The sequence below is a fragment of the Scyliorhinus torazame genome, chromosome 18 (genome assembly GCF_047496885.1).
Source record: "Scyliorhinus torazame isolate Kashiwa2021f chromosome 18, sScyTor2.1, whole genome shotgun sequence".
NCBI lineage: Eukaryota > Metazoa > Chordata > Chondrichthyes > Carcharhiniformes > Scyliorhinidae > Scyliorhinus > Scyliorhinus torazame.
The window spans coordinates 23,480,485-23,499,953 of record NC_092724.1 but is presented as its reverse complement, the minus strand read 5'-3'; the positions used below and the strand labels follow the sequence as shown (position 1 = coordinate 23,499,953).

Below are 19,469 nucleotides of genomic sequence, written 5' to 3'. Positions count from 1 at the left end.
TACTTTTCATCCACATTTTTAAAGCTTTCTAAACAGGACTGAAACAGAAAGGCGCAGTAACGTGCACAGAGTCAGTGTATTGATTGCGATGCTGGAAACTCAATGCATATTTCTGGTTGGAGGGCCAAGACTTACAGTCATGTTTTATTCCGGTTGATTTGGTCTCCCGCAATCTCAATTGCCCCGTTGGAGAAGTTTGCATTAATAAAGCATCAGAGGTTTACTGTTGATTATTTCTGTACTTTTACATTAAAATGCAAATAATTATAGTTAGCATCTGTGACAACTATGGCAACGCACTGTTGAGTCGCCATTGTATATATTACTTCCTAATACTTGCAATCAATCTTTATGAATAATTTGTTTATTACTGATATTCTTCTGGTTAATAATTGACGGTCATTATCTTGTATTCTGACTAGCAATTTATGTTGCAACCTCAGTTCACTGTCGCCATATTTGTTATGGGCGAACCTGGCTGTTTGACAGGGACTGGGGGGTGGGTGCTTAGTACAAATTGGCGGTCGCCATCTTTGTGGCAGGCTTTCGTGACTGGCGCCATATTTTTAACAGGCATTTCTGTGCGTGATTGGCCTACGCCATCTTTGTGACGGGCGAAGCCGTGGTGCAGTGATTGGCTGCTCGCCATCTTTGTTGCTGGCGGTGTGCGCCTGTGTGTTGGGGGAGGCCGCGGTGCCCGGCTGTGCGCGGGGGGGGAGGGGAAGCAGCGCGAGGGAAAATGGCGGCGCTGAAGGAGGAGCAGAGCTATGGGCTCTCCTGTGGGAAACTCAGCTCGGGCAGCAATGTCTCCGTTCTTCATGTCAAACTCACCGACAGCGCGTTGCGGGCGCTCGAGGCTTACCAGAACTGCAAGGTAAAGAGTTTAAAAAGTCAGTGTGTGTGCGCGTGGTGTGGGGGGAGCGGAGCGGGCCCCGAGCCCCAATGAAGTAAAGCCCGAGCCACACCACCCGGGGCTGTTACCATGGCAGCGCCGGTGTATACCCCCTCCATGGCCCCCAACCCCCGCTGGCCGGGGGGGGGGGGGGGGGCGGGAGGAGGGGAGAGACAGACCGCGCTCACTCCCCCCCCCCCCCCCCCAAACACCGACACACCGGGGGAAAGGGAAACTTTGGGGGCATTTTGGGGGGGGAGGGGGTGGTCTGCCTGATACCCCAGCCACTTCCTTCATGTGTCACTTAGAAATCATCCAAAGTCTTTTGTCGGGAGAGTTAATAACTCGGAACAGAAAATGCCGCAAACACACTCAGCAGGTCTGGCTGAATCTGTGTGGCAGAGAGGCAGAGTTAAACGTTTCAGGTTAATGACCTTCCGTCAGCCACAAACTACAATCCTTTCCCATTTCGCACGTTCAGGACCTGCAACGTTTAAAGGGATCCGACTGCAGGTTTGATCGCTCTCGCCACTGACTAATTAGTGCTTGAACTTGTTGCAAATGTAATAATTTATATATAACAGTTTATATAATCGAGTGTATCCTTTTGCCCAAATTTTGAAATTCTTTATCCCCCCCCCTCTTGAATTTGTATGGAGCTGGAAGTTGACTTGAGTGAATCAGATCTCTGATGTTTCTGCCGTCTTGTGAAGGGAGGGGGTAAATGGGTTTGAAAGCCTACAATTAACTATCACTCAGGTATTTGAACTGTGTCACATTTCTTTCAGTGAAGTTGGAATGTGTCTTCAAAGTCCAATGGGATAGCTGCAGAGATGGGTAATCCATGAAAACGCAGGAATTTGCTTTGCAATGATCTTTTATCTGCTGTTTAGCATCTTAAATTTGACTGATCTGTGTGGGTGAAATGGGATGAGTGACCAGATCAATCTATTTAAAATATTGAGGGGTTTGATAGTATGGACGTGAACAAAATATGTCCGCTTTTGGCAGAAACTAAAAGACCAGAGGTCAGAAACAAAAGATAGCCCCTAATAAATTAAATCCGGCATGCTGGAAAAACGTCATTATCCAAAGAGTCATAAAAATATGTCAGTCACAACCACAAAGAATAGCTGCGGTGATGCATTTAAGGGAAACAAAATAAATGGGTAAGAAAGGAATAAAGGTGAAATACTGCAGATGTTGGAAATCTGAAATAAAAACAGAAAATGCTAGATAAACTCAGCAGGTCTGGCAACATCTGTGGAGGAAACAGTTTTGACATTTCGATTCCGTATGACTCTTCAGAAAGGAATAGAATGGTATGCTGTTAGTTTGATAAGCTAAGGTGGGAGACTCGTATGGCGCATCAGTGCCAGCATAGACCTATTGGGCCAAATGACCTGTTTCTGTGTAAGAAAATACTGAGTTTAATATAATTGTACAAAATGTTTCCGCACAGAAGATAGCCACTTGGTCCAAGCTTCACGCACACCTTCCATCTGCATGTTTCTAGACATTTGTTTCTGAAGAAATTAAAAAAAAGACTCTATGAATTTAGAAAGTTTTTGAAATGGATCTGTAACTACTCCTGTGGGAATCTTCAGGTTCTTCAATCATGTTCATGAATGTGCTAAAGTGCTGAAAGGTCAGAAATCTGTTACAGTATTCTCCTCTGAATATATTTTTCTGGGAAGAGATGGGGTTTGAGATTGGCTCCAGGAGCAGTCTGTTTGCTAGTAATGGCCCGAGTCTGGGCTCAGTGGAGTGCAGAACTCTGAACACATTCCACTCATTCATTTCAGTTTCCACTTTGCTGTTTAATCTGAAAGGTTTGGGGCAAAATTTTAAGCTATGCTTCAAGAAGAATTTTTTTGTATTTACTAAAGATCCTGAGATACAGTTGGGTTTTGTCCCTCTCTACAAGCAGAAAGCAGGTGAATAAGTGAGGAAGCATGGGCAGGGTTTGAAAGATATTTGGGCTTGTGGGAATTGTTTTGATTTGCACCATTAAAAGAGTTAGCCCATACAAAATGGGCAGACTGAACATGAGGTTGCTGGCAGCCTCTACTATAGCTGATCAGTATGATCTTGATGCCTATTCCCAATTATCTGTGTCTAAGTAAGCATTTAGTGAGGAGCTTGACTTAAAAGTGCTTGATTAATTATCAGGCAGTGAGGATGTGGAAGCAGTGACGAGGGCTGTGTACTTAACAGGTTAAAAACCTTGCCATGACTTCCGGTTGCGGCTATGCGGAGCTAAGTCACACATTCGGCGGCTCCCGCAGAAACTGATTTTTGGGCTCTTTTCAGGGCCCCCAACGGAACCTTTTCGACGTTTCCCGGTGTGGGAAGGAGTCTACAACAGCTCCCCGTCAGTATATGGCTTCAACTAGGAGCGGGGCGACAAAAAAGGTGGTGGTGGACCCGGAGAAGGTGTGAGGGAAGAAGAACAAAATGGCGGCGGGCGGAGAACAGGCAGCTGAAGACTGGAGGGGCGGGGCCGGGCGGGGAAGCGAGGGTTGTTTCCCACACTTGGAACAGAAGGGGGAGGGGGAGAGCCTATGGATGGGGACGGGAGAGGAGGGTGTGCCACACAATGGGAGGAGTCGAAGGAGAGGCGGGAGTGGCCGGGGTCAGCAGGAGTCAGCTGACTTGTGGAAGTGCAATGGGGGGAGTAAATCAGCTAGGATGGGTCCTAGCCGGGGAGGTGGGGGGGGGGGGGAATCGAGTTGCTGCTGCTATGGTCAAGGAGGAGCTGGAGTGAGTGGGGGGGGGGGTGGGGGGGGGGGAGTCGAGACGGGGCTATGCCGCTGTGGGGAACGGGCTGGGTGGGGGCGCATGGCTGGCCGAGGAGGGTCATGACAAGTCGGCGGGTGAGGGGGGTGGGTAGCCCCCTGATCCGGCTGATAACCTGGAATGTAAGGGGACTGAATGGGCCGGTTAAGCGGGCCCGCGTGTTCGCGCACCTGAAGGGGCTCAAGGATGTGGTTATGCTTCAGGAGACACACCTGAAGGTGGCAGACCAGGTAAGATTGAGGAAAGGGTTGGTAGGTCAGGAGTTTCACTCGGGGCTGGATGCCAAAAATCGAGGGGTGGCGATCTTGGTGGGAAAGAAGGTGTCGTTTGAGGCGTCGAGCGTTGTGGCAGATAATGGCGGCAGGTACATAATGGTAAGTGGTAAGTTACAGGGAGAGAGGGTGGTACTGGTCAATGTGTATGCCCCGAACTGGGGCGATGCGGGTTTTATGCGGCATATATTGGGTCGGATCCCAGAGTTGGAAGTGAGGGGCCTGATAATGGGGGGAGACTTTAACACGGTGCTGGATCCGGCACTGGATCGCTCCAGGTCTAGGACGGGTAGGAAGCCGGCGGCGGCTAGAGTGCTGAGGGGGTTTATGCACCAGATGGGAGGGCTGGACCCTTGGAGATTTGCAAGGCCGGGGGCTAGGGAATTTTCATTCTTCTCACATGTCCATAAGGCTTATTCCCGAATCGACTTTTTCATCTTGAGTAGGGCGTTGATAGTGAGAGTAGAGGATACTGAGTATTCGGCAAAAGCCATTTCGGACCACGCCCCGCATTGGGTGGATGGAGATGGGGGAGGAAAGGGACCAACGCCCGCCGTGGCGCTTGGAGGTGGGGCTGTTGGCGGACGAGGAGGTGAGCGAGCGGGTCCGAGGAAGTATAAAGAGGTACCTGGAGACCAACGACAATGGGGAGGTCCGAGTGGGGATGATATGGGAGGCACTGAAGGCGGTGGTGAGGGGAGAGCTGATCTCCATTAGGGCCCACAAGGAGCGGGGGGCGAGGGAGAGGCTGGTGGGGGAGATGGTGAGGGTAGACAGGAGGTATGCGGAGGAGCCCGAGGGAGGATTGTTGAGGAAGAGGCGTAGCCTCCAGGCCGAATTCGACCTGGTGAGCACCAGGAAGGCGGAGGTGCAGTGGAGGAAGGCCCAGGGGGCGATTTACGAGTATGGGGAAAAGGCAAGCCGGATGCTGGCGCATCAGCTTGGGAAGCGGGACGCAGCTAGGGATATCGGGGGAGTTAAGGACAGGGGAGGGAGTGTGGTGCGGAGTGGAGCTGGCATCAATGAGGTCTTCAGGGATTTCTACGAGGAATTGTACCGATCCGAGCCCCCATGGGAGGAGGGAGGGATGGGCCACTTCCTGGACCAATTGAGGTTTCCAAAGGTGGAAGAGGGTCTGGTGGCGGGATTGGGGGCCCCGATTGGGCTGGAGGAGCTGATCAAAGGGATAGGAAGCATGCAGGCGGGGAAGGCACCAGGGCCAGACGGTTTCCCAGTCGAATTCTATAAAAAATATATGGACCTGTTGGGCCCGCTGTTAGGACCTTCAGTGAGGCAAGGGTAGGGGGGGGCTTTGCCCCCGACGATGTCCCGGTCACTGATCTCCTTGATTCTGAAGCGGGACAAGGATCCCCTGCAGTGTGGGTCTTGCAGACCGATTTCCTTGCTAAATGTAGATGCCATGGTGCTGGGGAAGGTCTTAGCCACGAGGATTGAGGATTGTGTGCCGCAGATCATCCATGAAGACCAGACGGGGTTTGTGAAGGGGAGGCAGTTGAACGCGAATGTGCGGAGGCTTTTGAAAGTTATCATGATGCCGGCGAGGGAGGGGGAGGCGGAGATAGTGGTGGCGATGGACGCTGAGAAAGCCTTCGATAGGGTAGAGTGGGGTACCTGTGGGAGGTGCTGAAGAGGTTCGGGTTTGGGGAGGGGTTTGTCAGGTGGGTTAGGCTGTTGTTTGAGGTCCCGATGGCGAGTGTGGCCACAAACAGGAGGAGGTCCGAGTACTTTCGGTTGCACCGAGGGACGAGACAGGGGTGCCCCTTATCCCCCCTGCTCTTCGCACTGGCGATTGAACCCCTGGCTATGGCACTGAGGGAGTCAAGGAGCTGGAGGGGGTTGGTTTGTGGTGGGGAGGAGCATAGGGTGTCACTTTGTGCGGACGACCTGCTGCTGTATGTGGCGGACCCGGTGGGAGGAATGCCGTAGGTAATGAGGATTCTTAGGGAATTCGGGGACTTTTCGGGGTACAAGCTCAACATGGGGAAGAGCGAGCTGTTCGTAGTTCATCCAGGGGACCAAGAGGGGGGATTGGCAAGCTCCCACTAAAAAAAGGGGAGAGGAGCTTCAGGTGTCTGGGAGTCCAGGAGCTGGGGGGCCCTGCATAGGCTTAATTTTACAAGGCTGGTGGAGCAAATGGAGGAGGAGTTCAAGAGGTGGGACGTGTTGCCGCTGTCCGTGGCGGGTAGGGTGCAGTCAATCAAAATGACGGTGCTCCCAAGGTTTTTGTTCCTGTTCCAGTGCCTCCCCGTGGTTATCCCGAAGGCTTTTTTCAGGCGGGTTAACAGGAGTATAATGGGGTTTGTGTGTGCGCGAGGGACTCCGAGGGTGAGAAGGGTGTTCCTGGAGCGGAGTAGAGATAGGGGGGGGACTGGTGCTGCCCAACCTCTGTGGATACTACTGGGCCGCCAATGCGACGATGGTGCGCAAGTGGATGGTGGAGGGGGCTGCATGGAGGAGGCTGGAGACGGCGTCTTGTGTGGGTACGAGTCTGGGGGCGCTGGCAACGGCGCCGCTGCCACTCCCTCCAAGAAGGTATACCACAAGCCCGGTGGTGGTGGCTTCCCTCAAAATTTGGGGGCAGTGGAGTCGGCACAGGGGGGAATTGGGGGCCTCGGCGGGGACCCCATTACGGGGGCAACCACCGGTCCGCCCCAGGAAGAACAGGTGGAGGGTTTGCGGGGTGGCACAGGGCAGGGATACGAAAGCTGGGGGACCTGTTTGTGGACGGGAAGTTTGTGAGCCTGGGTGAGCTAGAGGAGAAATACGGGCTCCCCCCGGGGAACACCTTCAGGTACTTGCAGGTAAGGGCGTTCGCCAGACGGCAGGTGGTGGAATTCCCGCGGCTACGGCCACACACAGGACAGGACAAGGTGCCCTCGGGGGTGGGGGGGGGGGAGAGGGAGAGAGAGAAGAGTGGGGAAGATCTCGGAAACTTACCAGGTGATGCAGGAAGAGGAGGAGGCCTCTGGTGGTGGAGGTAAAAGGTAAGTGGGAGGAGGAGTTGGGAGAGGAAATTGAGGAAGGGGCGTGGGCAGATGCCCTGGGGAGGGTGAACTCTTCCTCATCGTGAACGAGGCTCAGCCTCATACAATTTAAGGTGCTGCACAGCACACATGATCGGGACAAGGTTGAGTCAGTTTTTTGGGGGTGAGGACAGGTGTGTTAGGTGCTCAGGGAGCCCAGCAAATCACACCCATATGTTCTGGGCATGCCCAGCGCTGGAGGAATTTTGGAAGGGCGTAGCAAGGACGGTGTCGAGGGATGGCAGAGGAGCCGGGAGTGCAGGAGGTGAAAGAGCCCAGAATTCTGGCCTTTGCGTCCCTGGTAGCCCGGCGAAGGATTCTTCTTCAGTGGAAGGATGCGAGGCCCCCAAGCGTGGAATCCTGGATCAACGATATGGCGGGGTTTATTAAGTTGGAGAGGGTGAAATTTGCCTAGAGAGGGTCGGTACAAGGGTTCTTTAGGCGGTAGCAACCGTTCTTAGACTTCCTGGCAGAGCGGTAGACATTGGTCAATGGCAGCAGCAACTCGGGGGGGGGGGGGGGGGGGGGGGTACTTTATTTTTTTTTGTTTTTGTTATTTACACTGGAGGGTCTGAGGGGGTGTTTATACTTGTTGTATTAAGTCGGGGGGTTAATGTTAATTTATTATTTATGTACAGGGGGGTATGGAGGGTTGTTTTTCTGGACTGTGGTTTGTACTTAACCCTGTTGTGTTTCTTTTTCATTTTGTTATTGATATTTTATGAAAACCTTTAATAAATTTAAAAAAAAACCTTGCTACGACGCTAACCTTTGGATTCTAACAAAGTAAATTTCCACATTCAGTCTCCGAAATGGTTCCATTTTGGTTATCACATGCTGTTACTGTTTGCATAGCCTTGTACGCCTGGTCATTTTCCATATACGCCGGTCTTATGAGCACTCCTATTCACGTAATTAAATTGTTCTCAGTATCTGTTAGTATGATGAGCAGTTGGTGCACTTGTTCTGGATACATGTTCTGGAGAAAGTAGATGTGTATGTAGTAGAAATACCTCCGGATTCCTTTACCGTGGGGATTCTCTATTTAATCATCAATGTAATGTTCTCCTAGGACTGCAGCAAGGTTCAAGAGTGTATTTCAAAGTGAGTCCCTCACCCCCAGAACATTCTTGTTAAACATTCTATGAAAACAGATGTTACTGGAAGGAAAGAGCTTTTAATTGCAGTCTTTCACAGGGTATTTGCATTCAGCGGTTTATATGCCATCTATTCAAAAATTTGCTGAGTTAGTCAATGTCAATGGGACTGTTGAAACTGACCTTGCCATCTCTGGGCCATGGACCACACAACCGATTGGTATTAGGCAATTATGGTCTTTAGCTGGTACTTATGTGGCATAAATATTACCTGACACTTGTCAGACAAGTCTGGGCAAGATTTGCATGAGCTTTCATTATTGAAAGAGTTGTGAATACAGGTGAGCACTCTGATCTGATAGTGGAGAGAATGTTATTGATGAAGCAGCTGAAGTTGGCTGGACAGATGATACCTCTCTGAGAGGAACTTTTGCAGGGCTATCCAAGGATTGTTGTAATTCACCTCCAATAACCATAAGCATATTATTTGTATTAGGCATGACTCCTGCCACTGGAAGGTTTTCACATTGACCCCAATGTTGCTGGTGCTCCTTGGTCCTGTATTTATTTGAATGTAGCTCTGGTGACTTAGCCCGTTCTTGTGTTGTGCCAGCTCACGTGTTGAGGCCTGGAGCTAAGTATTTCTGGTAGAATCCAAACTGAACACTGTTGGGATGCCTCTTGATGACACTGTTGATGACTTCCATCATTTTACTGATGAATGTGAGAGGCTGATATAGCTGTAATTGGGCGAGATAGATTTATCCTGTTGAATATAGGATATATTTGGGCAAACCTCCATGTTGTCGACTGGAGAGCTGGCATATCCTCCGAGATCCTGCCTCCTTGTCCATCCCAGTCTGTGTCAGCTAAGGTCAGTTGATAGATCTTTCTATGTATTAATGCTGTGGGAATTGAACTTGATCATGGAATCGAGCTTGCTACTTCATTGTAGGACTGAGAGTGTGTTGCCATAAGAGAGGCAACATCCTTTGGCATAAATCAGAGGCTCATTGTCAGTTTGGGTGCAAGTTTAAGATCTTTCAATGAATCCTTGATAAGATTCCTCCCTCAGACAGCCAATGCCCCCACCCCAACCACCTAAAAAGGTAACCCATTATTAATTCCTCTGCCTGTTTGTGGTACGTTGCTGGAGTAAATTGGCTGCCATTTTGCTTACATCAGTCACCACCAGTTGTTGAAATATGGCAATACACGATACTCATTATATTATCGTTATGTATTTCTCGTGAAGGATGATAAATTGCTTCAAGGTTAATCTATTTGGGATGATGTGGAGTCAGCATTGTATCCACACTTTCTGAATCATCCGTTTGATTGTGCTTTGAACCTGCATTGCAGTGTATCTGTCTGTGAAAGTAATTCTCGTTTTAAATGTTTTCTGAAATACTGGGATGTGATTTGAGTTGTTTTTCTTCTACTCCAATGTTTCCAAGATGAAACTAATACTATAATTAAAACAAAGTGCTGAAAATATTCGGGTCTGACTCATCTTCAGAATCATATTTAACTTAACATTAACTCTGCTCCTCTCTCCCCAGATGCTGCCAGACCTGCTGAGATTTCTGGCATGTTCTGTTTTTATTTCAGATTTGCAGCATCTGCAATATTTTGCTTTTATTTAATAAACAAATATTACTGTACATAGTGTAACCTGTACTAATGTTTAGAGATATTTATGGTTAATTTACTTAAATTGTCAATCTTCTGCAGTATTGCACATGGGGAGCCAAGACTAAGTGTAGTGAAGTGGAGGTAGACTGTGGTAGATAACCGGGTCAAGCAAGTGGAACTCATTTTTATATTTGCTTTGTAAATTCCTGTGGACACATTAATAAAACTGTTGATATAAGCTAGTCACACTGGAATTACATTCTTTCAGCCGCGGACGACCTTCATTAGAGGTGAGGGGAGATGGTTGCAGCAAGGCAATTTGTGTGGACAATTTATGATGTTGCACATTTATTGGAAGTGCAGGCAGAAACCTATTTTTAATATATTATATAGATATCTATGGATCCATAATCCATAGAGCCCCTACATTGCAGAAGGAGACCACTCAGCTCACCTAGTTGGCACCCCCGCCACTGAACCCAGCCATGTCGTTTATCCAGGCCTCCACGCTAGGGGTCTTCGCCTCCTTCCACATTAGCAAGATCCTTCGTCGGGCTACTAGGGACGCAAAGGCCAGAATGCCGGCCTCTTTCGCCTCCTGCACTCCCGGCTCGTCCACTACTCCAAATATTGCTAGCCCCCAGCTTGGCTTGACCCGGACTTTCACCACCTGAGATATTGCTCCCGCCACTCCTCTCCAGAACCCCTTCAGTGCCGGGCATGACCAAAACATATGGACATGGTTCGCCGGACTCCCTGAACATCTTCCGCATCTGTCCTCTACCCCAAAGAACCTACTCAACCTCGCCCCCATCAAGTGCGCTCTGTGAACCACCTTAAATTGTATCAGGCTGAGCCTGGCACATGAGGAGGAGGAATTAACTCTACCCAGGGCATCAGCCCACAAACCTTCCTTGATCTCCTCCCCCAGCTCCTCCTCCCATTTACCCTTCAACTCTTCTGCTAGCGCTTCCCCCTCTTCTTTCATCTCTTGGTGTATTGCCAAAACCTTGCCCTCCCCGACCCATACACCCGAGATCACCCTGTCTTGAATTTCTTGTGCCGGGAGCAATGGGAATTCCCTGACCTGTCGCCTCACAAAAGTCCTCGCCTGCATATATCTAAATGCATTTCCCGGGGTTGAAGCAGAAATATTAACCACTGTGCCACCGTGCTGACCTTTGTGACTTTGAACTCCTTCGAATCTCCTCTCAGCCTTCAGCCTAAGGAGAACAGACCCAACTACACATGTAGCTGAAGCCCCTCATCCTTGAAACTATTATTTAAATCTTTTCTCTAAATTCTATTGGATTTTTTTTTCTCTATAATTTTCCCTCCCTCTGATATTTCCCCAAAGAACTCATGATTTGTGCTGCGAGGCCCATTGTACTTGAGACCGAAGAATAACCTGGTGGGTGGGTGGTATGTACTCTGTTTTCTGATCACACCACTGAGGTTATGGCTAGATAACCTTATTCTGTCCATACCAGCTCCAGTGGGTTTATTACAGCCTGATGCTGCATCCATTTGTCACATGGCACAGTTAAAAAAAAATTTTTTTTTTTTTAAGAGTACCCAATTATTATTTTTTCCAATGAAGGGGCAATTTAGCATGGCCAATCCACCTAACCTGCACATCTTTGGGTTGTGGGGGTGAAACCCAAGCAGACACGGGGAGAATGTGCAAACTCCACACGGACAGTGACCCAGGGCCGGGATTCGAACACGGGTCCTCAGCGCCGCAATCCCAGTGCTAACCACTGCACCACGTGCCACCCCCTACACTTGGCACAGTTGTCTGAATTGTGCCATGCAATGTTTTTAACTCTCAGTACTGCAAGGCTGGTCAGCGCGGTGGCGCAGTGGTAGCACTGCAGTCTCACGGCGCCGAGTTCCCAGGTTCGATCCCGGCTCTGAGTCACTGTCCATGTGGAGTTTCCACATTCTCCCCGTGTTTGCGTGGGATTCGCCCCCACAACCCAAAGATGTGCAAGGTAGGTGGATTGAACACGCTAAATTGCCCCTTAATTGGAAAAAATGAATTGGGTACTCTAAATTTATTTTTAAAAAGTTCTGCAAGGCTGCTCATGTTCAGAATATCTATGACAGGGGAAGGGGGAGAAAGATTACAGGGAAGCAAAGGTTTTAAGCACTGGAGTTTGGCGGACAGAGGTGAGACTTTGGAAAAGAGTTCCCGGCTGCAAAGAGGATGCTGCAAGAGGATACTTACTGCAAGAGGATACTGGTGGGGGGTGGAGAACTAGGAATAAAATGGTGCCTGGTTAGGATGTGGGGATGCATGTTTGAAGGCTGTTGTTGCAGTGGGTTGGAATGAGGCTGGGGAACGATTTGTAAATGGGAGGGAATTCACAAGACCACTCCAGCATACATATTGGAAGGGGGAATGGTAATAGATGAGTTGAAGGCTGTAATTTAATCTGTGTTTTAGTGAGATTCTTTCTATTCCCATCTCCTGTGGATTACATTATCATTTTAACACCAAGGTCAAAACCCATTCCCCACCAGCCTAATCTTGTCAGCATTATACACTTAAAAAAAAAAATTAAAAAACATTTTTTCATTGATGATTTTACAAAATATCAACAACAAAATGAAAAAGGAACCCAATAGAATTAAATACAAAACAAAATAAAACAACCCCGTGCCCCCCTCCCCCCATACATAAATAATAAATTAACACCCCGAATTAGCACATAGCAAATAGATACACCCCCCACGATCCCCCAGTGTAGACAAACAGAAATAAAATGGACCCCCCCCGGGTTGCTGCTGCTGCTGACCATTGTCTACCGTTCTGCCAGGAAGTTGCCACCGCCTGAAAAACGCTTGCACCGATCCCCTTAAGGCAAATTTCACCCTCTCCAACTTAATAAACCCCGCCATATCGTTGATCCAGGATTCCACGTTTGGGGGCCTTGCATCCTTCCACTGAAGAAGAATCCTTTGCCGGGCTACCAGGGACACAAAGGCCAGAATACCGGCCTCTTTCGCCTCCTGCACTCCCGGCTCCCCTGCAACCCCAAATATTGCGAGCCCCCAACCCGGTTTGACCCTTGAGCCTACCACCCTCAACACCGTCCTTGCTACGCCCTTCCGAAACTCCTCCAGCGCTGGGCATGCCCAGAACATATGGGTGTGGTTTGCTGGGCTCCCTGAGCACCTAACACACCTGTCCTCACCCCCCAAAAAAACGGCTCATCCTTGTCCTGGTCATGTGTGCCCTGTGCAGCACCTTAAACTGTATGAGGCTGAGCCTCACGCACGAAGAGGAAGAGTTCACCCTCCCAAGGGCAGCTGCCTACGTCCCCTCCTCGATCTCCTCCCCCAACTCCTCCTCCCACTTACCTTCCAACTCCACCACCGAGGCCTCCTCCTCCTCCTGCATCACCTGGTAAGTTTCCGAGATCTGTCCCCTCTCCAAACCACCCCCCCGAGAGCACCCTGTCCTGTACCGTGTGTGGCAGCAGCAGCAGGAATGCCACCACTTGCCGCCTGGCAAACGCCCTTTTTAAAAAAATATATATTTATTGAAGTTTTTTAACACAATTTTTCACCCTTACAAACAAACCCCCCCCCCCGTAACAAAATAGAAAAATAACGCACATAGAAAGATATAAACATGGTAAAACGGTATGTTACAGAGCTTTGTACACTGAGTTCCTCTCGTCCATGCCAGTTTTCCAGATCTTTCATGTGTTCTCTTGCTCAAATACCCCCCCAGGCAGGACCCCCCCCCCCCCCCCGGGTTGCTGCTGCTGCTGAACGACCTTCATCTAACGCTCCGCGAGATAGTCTAGGAACGGTTGCCACCACCTGTAGAACCCCTGCGCAGACCCTCAAGGCAAACTTTATCCTCTCCAGCTTAATGAACCCAGCCATGTCATTTATCCAGGCCTCCACGCTGGGGGGCTTCGCCTCCTTCCACGTTAGCAAGATCCTTCGCCGGGCTACTAGGGACGCAAAGGCCAGAATGCCGGCCTCTTTCACCTCCTGCACTCCCGGCTCATCCACTGCTCCAAATATTGCTAGCCCCCAGCTTGGCTTGACCTGGGCTTTCACCACCTTAGATATTGTTCTCGCCACCCCCCTCCAGAAGCCCTCCAGTGCCGGGCATGACCAAAACATATGGACATGGTTCGCCGGACTTCCTGAGCACCTCACATATCTATCCTCCACCCCAAAGAACCTACTCAGCCTCGCTCCCGTCATGTGCGCTCTGTGAACCACCTTAAATTGTATCAGGCTAAGCCTGGCACACGAGGAGGAAGAATTAACCCTCCCTCGGGCATCAGCCCATAGCCCCTCCTCAATCTCCTCCCCCAGTTCCTCCTCCCATTTACCCTTCAGCTCCTCTACCAACACCTCCCCCTCTTCTTTCATCTCCTGGTATATTGCCGACACCTTGCCCTCGCCCACCCATACGCCCGAGATCACCCTGTCTTGAATTTCCTGTGCCGGGAGCAACGGGAATTCCCTCACCTGCCGCCTCACAAACGCCCTCACCCGCATGTATCTGAAAGCATTTCCCAGGGGTATCCCAAACTTCTCGTCTAGTGCCCCGAGGCTCGCAAAAGTCCCGTCAATGAACAAGTCCCCCATTCTTCTAATCCCCGCCCGATGCCAGCCCTGAAACCCCCTGTCCATCCTCCCCGGGACAAACTGGTGGTTACCCCTGATCGGGGACCACACCAAGACTCCCATTGCACCCCTGTGCTGTCTCCACTGGCCCCAGATCTTTAGCGTTGCCGCCACCACCGGACTCGTGGTGTACCTTGACGGCGAGAGCGGCAGCGGTGCCGTCACCAGCGCCTCCAGACTCGTTCCTTTGCAGGACGCCATCTTCAACCTCTTCCATGCCGCCCCCTCTCCCTCCATCACCCACTTACGGATCATCGGCACATTTGCTGCCCAGTAGTAGCTCCCCAAATTCGGTAGCGCCAACCCTCCTCGGTCCCTACTGCGCTCCAAAAACCTTCTCCTTACCCTCGGGGTCTTATTCGCCCACACAAACCCCATAATGCTCCTGCCAACCCTCAAAAAAAGCCTTGGTGATCACGATGGGAAGGCACTCAGACACAAAGAGAAACCTTCGGAAGGACCACCATTTTGACCGACTGCACTCTACCCGCTAGCGAGAGCGGTAACATGTCCCATCTTTTGAAGTCCTCCTCCATCTGCTCCACCAGTCTCGTCAGATTCAGTTTATGTAGGGCCCCCCAACTCCTGGCTATCTGGATCCCCAGGGACCGAAAACTCCCCTCCGCCCTCCTCAGCGGTAGATCGCCTATCCCCCTTTCTTGGTCCCCTGCCTGTACTACAAAAAGCTCACTCTTCCCTACATTAATCTTATAGCCCGAAAAATCCCCAAACTACCTCAGAGTCCGCATGACCACCACCATCCCCTCCACTGGGTCCGCCACATACAGCAACAGGTCATCTGCATAAAGCGACACTCTATGCTCCTCTCCCCCTCGGACCACCCCCCTCCATTTCCTAGACTCCCTTAATGATATGGCCAAGGGTTCAATTGCGAATGCAAACAACAGGGGGGGCAGGGGGCACCCCGTCTCGTCCCACGGTACAGACAAAAATACTCCGACCTCCGCCGATTCGTAGCCACACTTGCCATCGGGGCTCTGTAAAGGAGCTTAACCCAGCTAATAAACCCTCCCCCGAACCCAAACCTACGCAGCACTTCCCAGAGGTACTCCCACTCTACTCGGTCAAAGGCCTTCTCCGCGTCCATAGCTGCCACTATCTCTGCCTCTCCCTCCACTGATGGCATCATTATCACGTTTAAGAGCCGCCGCACATTGGTGTTTAGTGGCCTGCCCTTTACAAATCCCGTCTGGTCCTCGTGAATCACCCCCGGGACACAGTCCTCGATCCTCGTAGCCAGCACTTTTGCCAGCAACTTAGCATCCACGTTGAGGAGCGAGATCGGCCTGTACGATCCACATTGCAGTGGGTCCTTGTCCCGCTTTAGAATCAAATAAATCATCGCCTCCGACATTGTCGGGGGCAGGGTCCCTCCCTCCCTTGCCTCATTAAAGGTCCTCACTAGCAGCGGGGCCAACAGGTCTATGTACTTCCTGTAGAACTCCACCGGGAACCCGTCCGGTCCCGGGACCTTCCCTGCCTGCATATTCCACAGACCTTTGCTCATCTTTAACATAGGGAAACATCCCGCGGCACCAGTTTATGGGAGTGATTTTGCAACAAAATTTGACATGGAGCTGCATGATATTTGGATTGATGATCAAAAACAGCATCTTAACAGGTGAGTGGGGGGTGGATGGGTTTAGGGAGAGAATTTCAGAGTTTAGGTTCTGGGCAGCTGAAGGCCTCACCAATGTACAGCAGCAAACGCAGGGATGGTGGGTGAAATGATGGTTTCTGCCTTACAGATTGTGATTGTAGAGGGTCAGTAAACATCATTGACCTTTTTCCACATCCAGTTGCCACACTGTTTCTCTTCACTGTTACTGACATTTTCGAGATTATCCATCAGTTCATACCTCACTCGATTGCTCAATCAAATCAGCAACAGCTTGCATTTATATGGCGTGCTGTGTAGGGAGAAGACCAACCTGTCTCAATTGTAATGAGAGTTGTTATTAATAATCTTTATTGTCACAAGTAGGCTTACATTAACATTGCAATGAAGTTATTGTGAAAAGCACCTAGTCGCGCCACACCGAGCGCCTGTTCGGGTACACGGAGAATTCAGAATGTCCAAATTACCTAACAGCACGTCTTTCTGGACTTGTGGGGAGAAACCGGAGCACCCGGAGGAAACCCACGCAGACACGGGGAGAACATGCAGACTCCGCACAGACAGTGACCCAAGCCGGGAATCGAACCTGGGACCCTGGCGCTGTGAAGCAACAGTGCTAACCACTGTGCTACCAATGGTAGTGTAATAGCAGCACCTCATCCTGTCAGTGTCAAGACCATAAGACATGGGAGAAGTAGACCATTTGGCCCACAGGTTTGGAGTTCTTGTCGTGATGAGCAGTAGGATTTAGATATGTTTTTGGTCAACTTGAACCTGTGGTACAGAGGCTCTTACTTCTGACTTGATTCAGATCAAATCTGGTCTATTCTGGCCTACATTGGTCAGCACCACACTGCTGAATCTGGGAAGCTGTTTCAAAGGCTAATGTAGTTGGACATTTTCTTAATATTTTGTGTGTGTTTTTGCTGCTCTGATTGTCTTGATATGTACTGCTAGGTGTGTGAGGCAACATGCAGCAGACCGTAATCAGTTTTTAAAAGCAGCCTGCCTTGTCCCATCTTCTAATTGCTCTGAATGGTTAGCCAATGCACAAATTTAATCTCGGCAGATGTGAGGTCTCGTGTCTCTTGATCAAAGGTAAAGGGCCCCCCTATATGGAGGGGCAGGAGGGCAGTGACCAAATCTCAAATTAAGGGGTCTATTGCCTGAGCACAGCTTGAGAGAGTTTTGACCATTCTGTATACTGGCTGATCCATTGTGAACAGAAACCTGTCAGCGCAGTATCTCAAAAGCTTTGTTCAATTGTCACCAAAGCAGAGAAGTGCCTTCCTGTAATTGGTCTGTGGGCTCCTTTTGAATAACAGTTCTGTTTCAGCTCATTGTGCTTCTATAAATGATCAGCCTGTGACTGTTAACTTGCCAAGTCAGTGCCTGCTGTGAATTCGCTCTTCCCTTCAGACTAATATATTTGTTATTTTTTGCTCTACTTTCAGACTTGAGTATAATCTAGGCTGGTGCTGAGGTAACCTAGGCCCTAAACTGTGGAATTTCCTCTCAACCTCTGCCTCTATTTTTCCACTTTTTAAGATGCTGCTCAAAGTCTGTCTATTTGATCAAGCTTTTGATCACCTGTCCGAATAACCTCACCTACCCCCTTTCGTGGTTTGTGGTGAAATTTTGTTTAAGAATGTTGTGAAGTATATTGGGGCATTTAGTTGAAGCCATTACTGAGTGCTGCATTGTTAGAGGCACGGTCTGTCAGCTGCGACTTCACACTGAACTATCTATTCAGGTGGATGTCAAAGGTCCCATGGCACTATTCTGAGAAGAGCAGGAAGTTCTCTCAGTTTCTTGGCTAGCATTTCTCTCTCATCGCACCTGCAAAAATAAACAAATTAATTGGCCTTTCCTGTTTGTAGGATCCTACTGTGAGGAAAATGGATGCCATATTTGTCTGCATAAGTCAATTTAAAATCATTTTTATTTCTCTTTAAAATAAATTTAGAGGACCCAATTCTTATTTTTCCAATTAAGGGGCAATTTGGCATGGCCAATCCACCTACGTTTGGGTTGTGGGGGTGAGACCCATGCAAACACGGAGAATGTGCACACTGACAGTGACCTGGGTCCTCAGCGTAGTGAGGCACCAATGCTAACCAGTTTACCACCGTACCGCCCAAGTCAATTCAAAATCATTCATTATATTTAAAGTAGAGAACCCTGGGGTATATGTGTGAAAATCATTGAAGGGCAGGTTGAAAAGGCATACAGAATCCTAGGCTTTATGAATGATGCATACTGTACAAAAGCAAGGATGTTGTGGTGAGCCTTTATGAAACACTACTTTGCCGTAACTGGATTATTGTGTCCAATTCTGGACAGTATACTTTGGGAAGGACATGAAATCTTCAGGGAGAGTGCAGAAAATATTGTACAAGAATGGTTCCGAGGGTAAGGCGACACTGACCCAGTGATTAGCACTGCTCCCTCATGGTGCTGAGGACCCGGATTCGATCCCGGTCCCGGGTCACTGTCAGTGTGGAGTTTGCGCATTCTCCCCGTATTTGTGTGGGCCTCACCCCCACAACCCAAAGATGTGCAGAGCAGGTGGATTGGCCACGCTAAATTGTCCCTTAATTGGAAAATGATTGGTACCCTAAATTTATATTTAAAAAAAAAAGAATGGTTCCAAGGGTGAGAGATTTTGGTTATATGGATCGATTGGAGACGGTCTAGTTATTTTCCTTAGAGAAGAGAAGTTTGAGAGAAGATTTGATAGAAATATTCAAAATCTAGTTAGAGTAGATTGGCTACATAAAGTGATTTTTGTTTTCCGCATTGAGGGAGTAGGATCTGGAATACATCGCCTGAGTATGATGGAGACAGACTCCGTCATGGATTTCAAAGTCAATTGGATAAGGACCAGAAGATTTGAAGGAAAGTGGGTGGGAGTGAGACTAGATGAATAGTTTTTGCAGAGAGTGGGCATGAACACAACAGACCAAATAGCTGCCTCATGTCCTGTAACCACTCTATGATTCAATAAATGGGAACTCAATAAGTGTCTCTCTCGGGTTGCTGATGCTCATTGGCAGTTGCTGAATAAAGTTTGCAGCTGCTGCAACATTTATTATAAATCGTAATTTTCTTTCATCCTTTCTTTCCACTTCTTCCCTTCCCTCCACCCCATCCATAAATCCCATGCGTTGAAATGTTGCTGGAGCCATGGGTGGCCTGGGGTGATGCCCTTCCCATCTCTGGTTTCTTGTTCAGATCTTGCACGGTGGTGGCACTGCTGCTTACAAGCAAGTGGTTAGAGTCTGCTTAATCCAAGGAGGTCGTGGTCACGTTGATGGTGCACGTAGCATTCTATGTGGGAGGCCCAGACTTTGATGTCCCAGTGCTTGGATAGCTGATAATGAAGTCTGACCTGCCCCAGAAATTAATTTCCCCATTCTTTGGTTTCTGGGC

The 19,469-nt window shown here is 49.4% G+C and overlaps 1 protein-coding gene across 1 annotated transcript in view; it reads left to right on the top strand.

The window, feature by feature from the left end:
- The first annotated feature begins 726 nt into the window (after nucleotides 1–726).
- ell (elongation factor RNA polymerase II) overlaps nucleotides 727–19,469 on the top strand; it is a 225,952-nt gene continuing 207,209 nt past the window's right edge. The window contains exon 1 of the mRNA XM_072482383.1: nucleotides 727–874. Coding sequence (XP_072338484.1) covers nucleotides 740–874 — 135 coding nt within the window. The 5' untranslated portion in view covers nucleotides 727–739. The remainder of the gene's footprint in view (nucleotides 875–19,469) is intronic.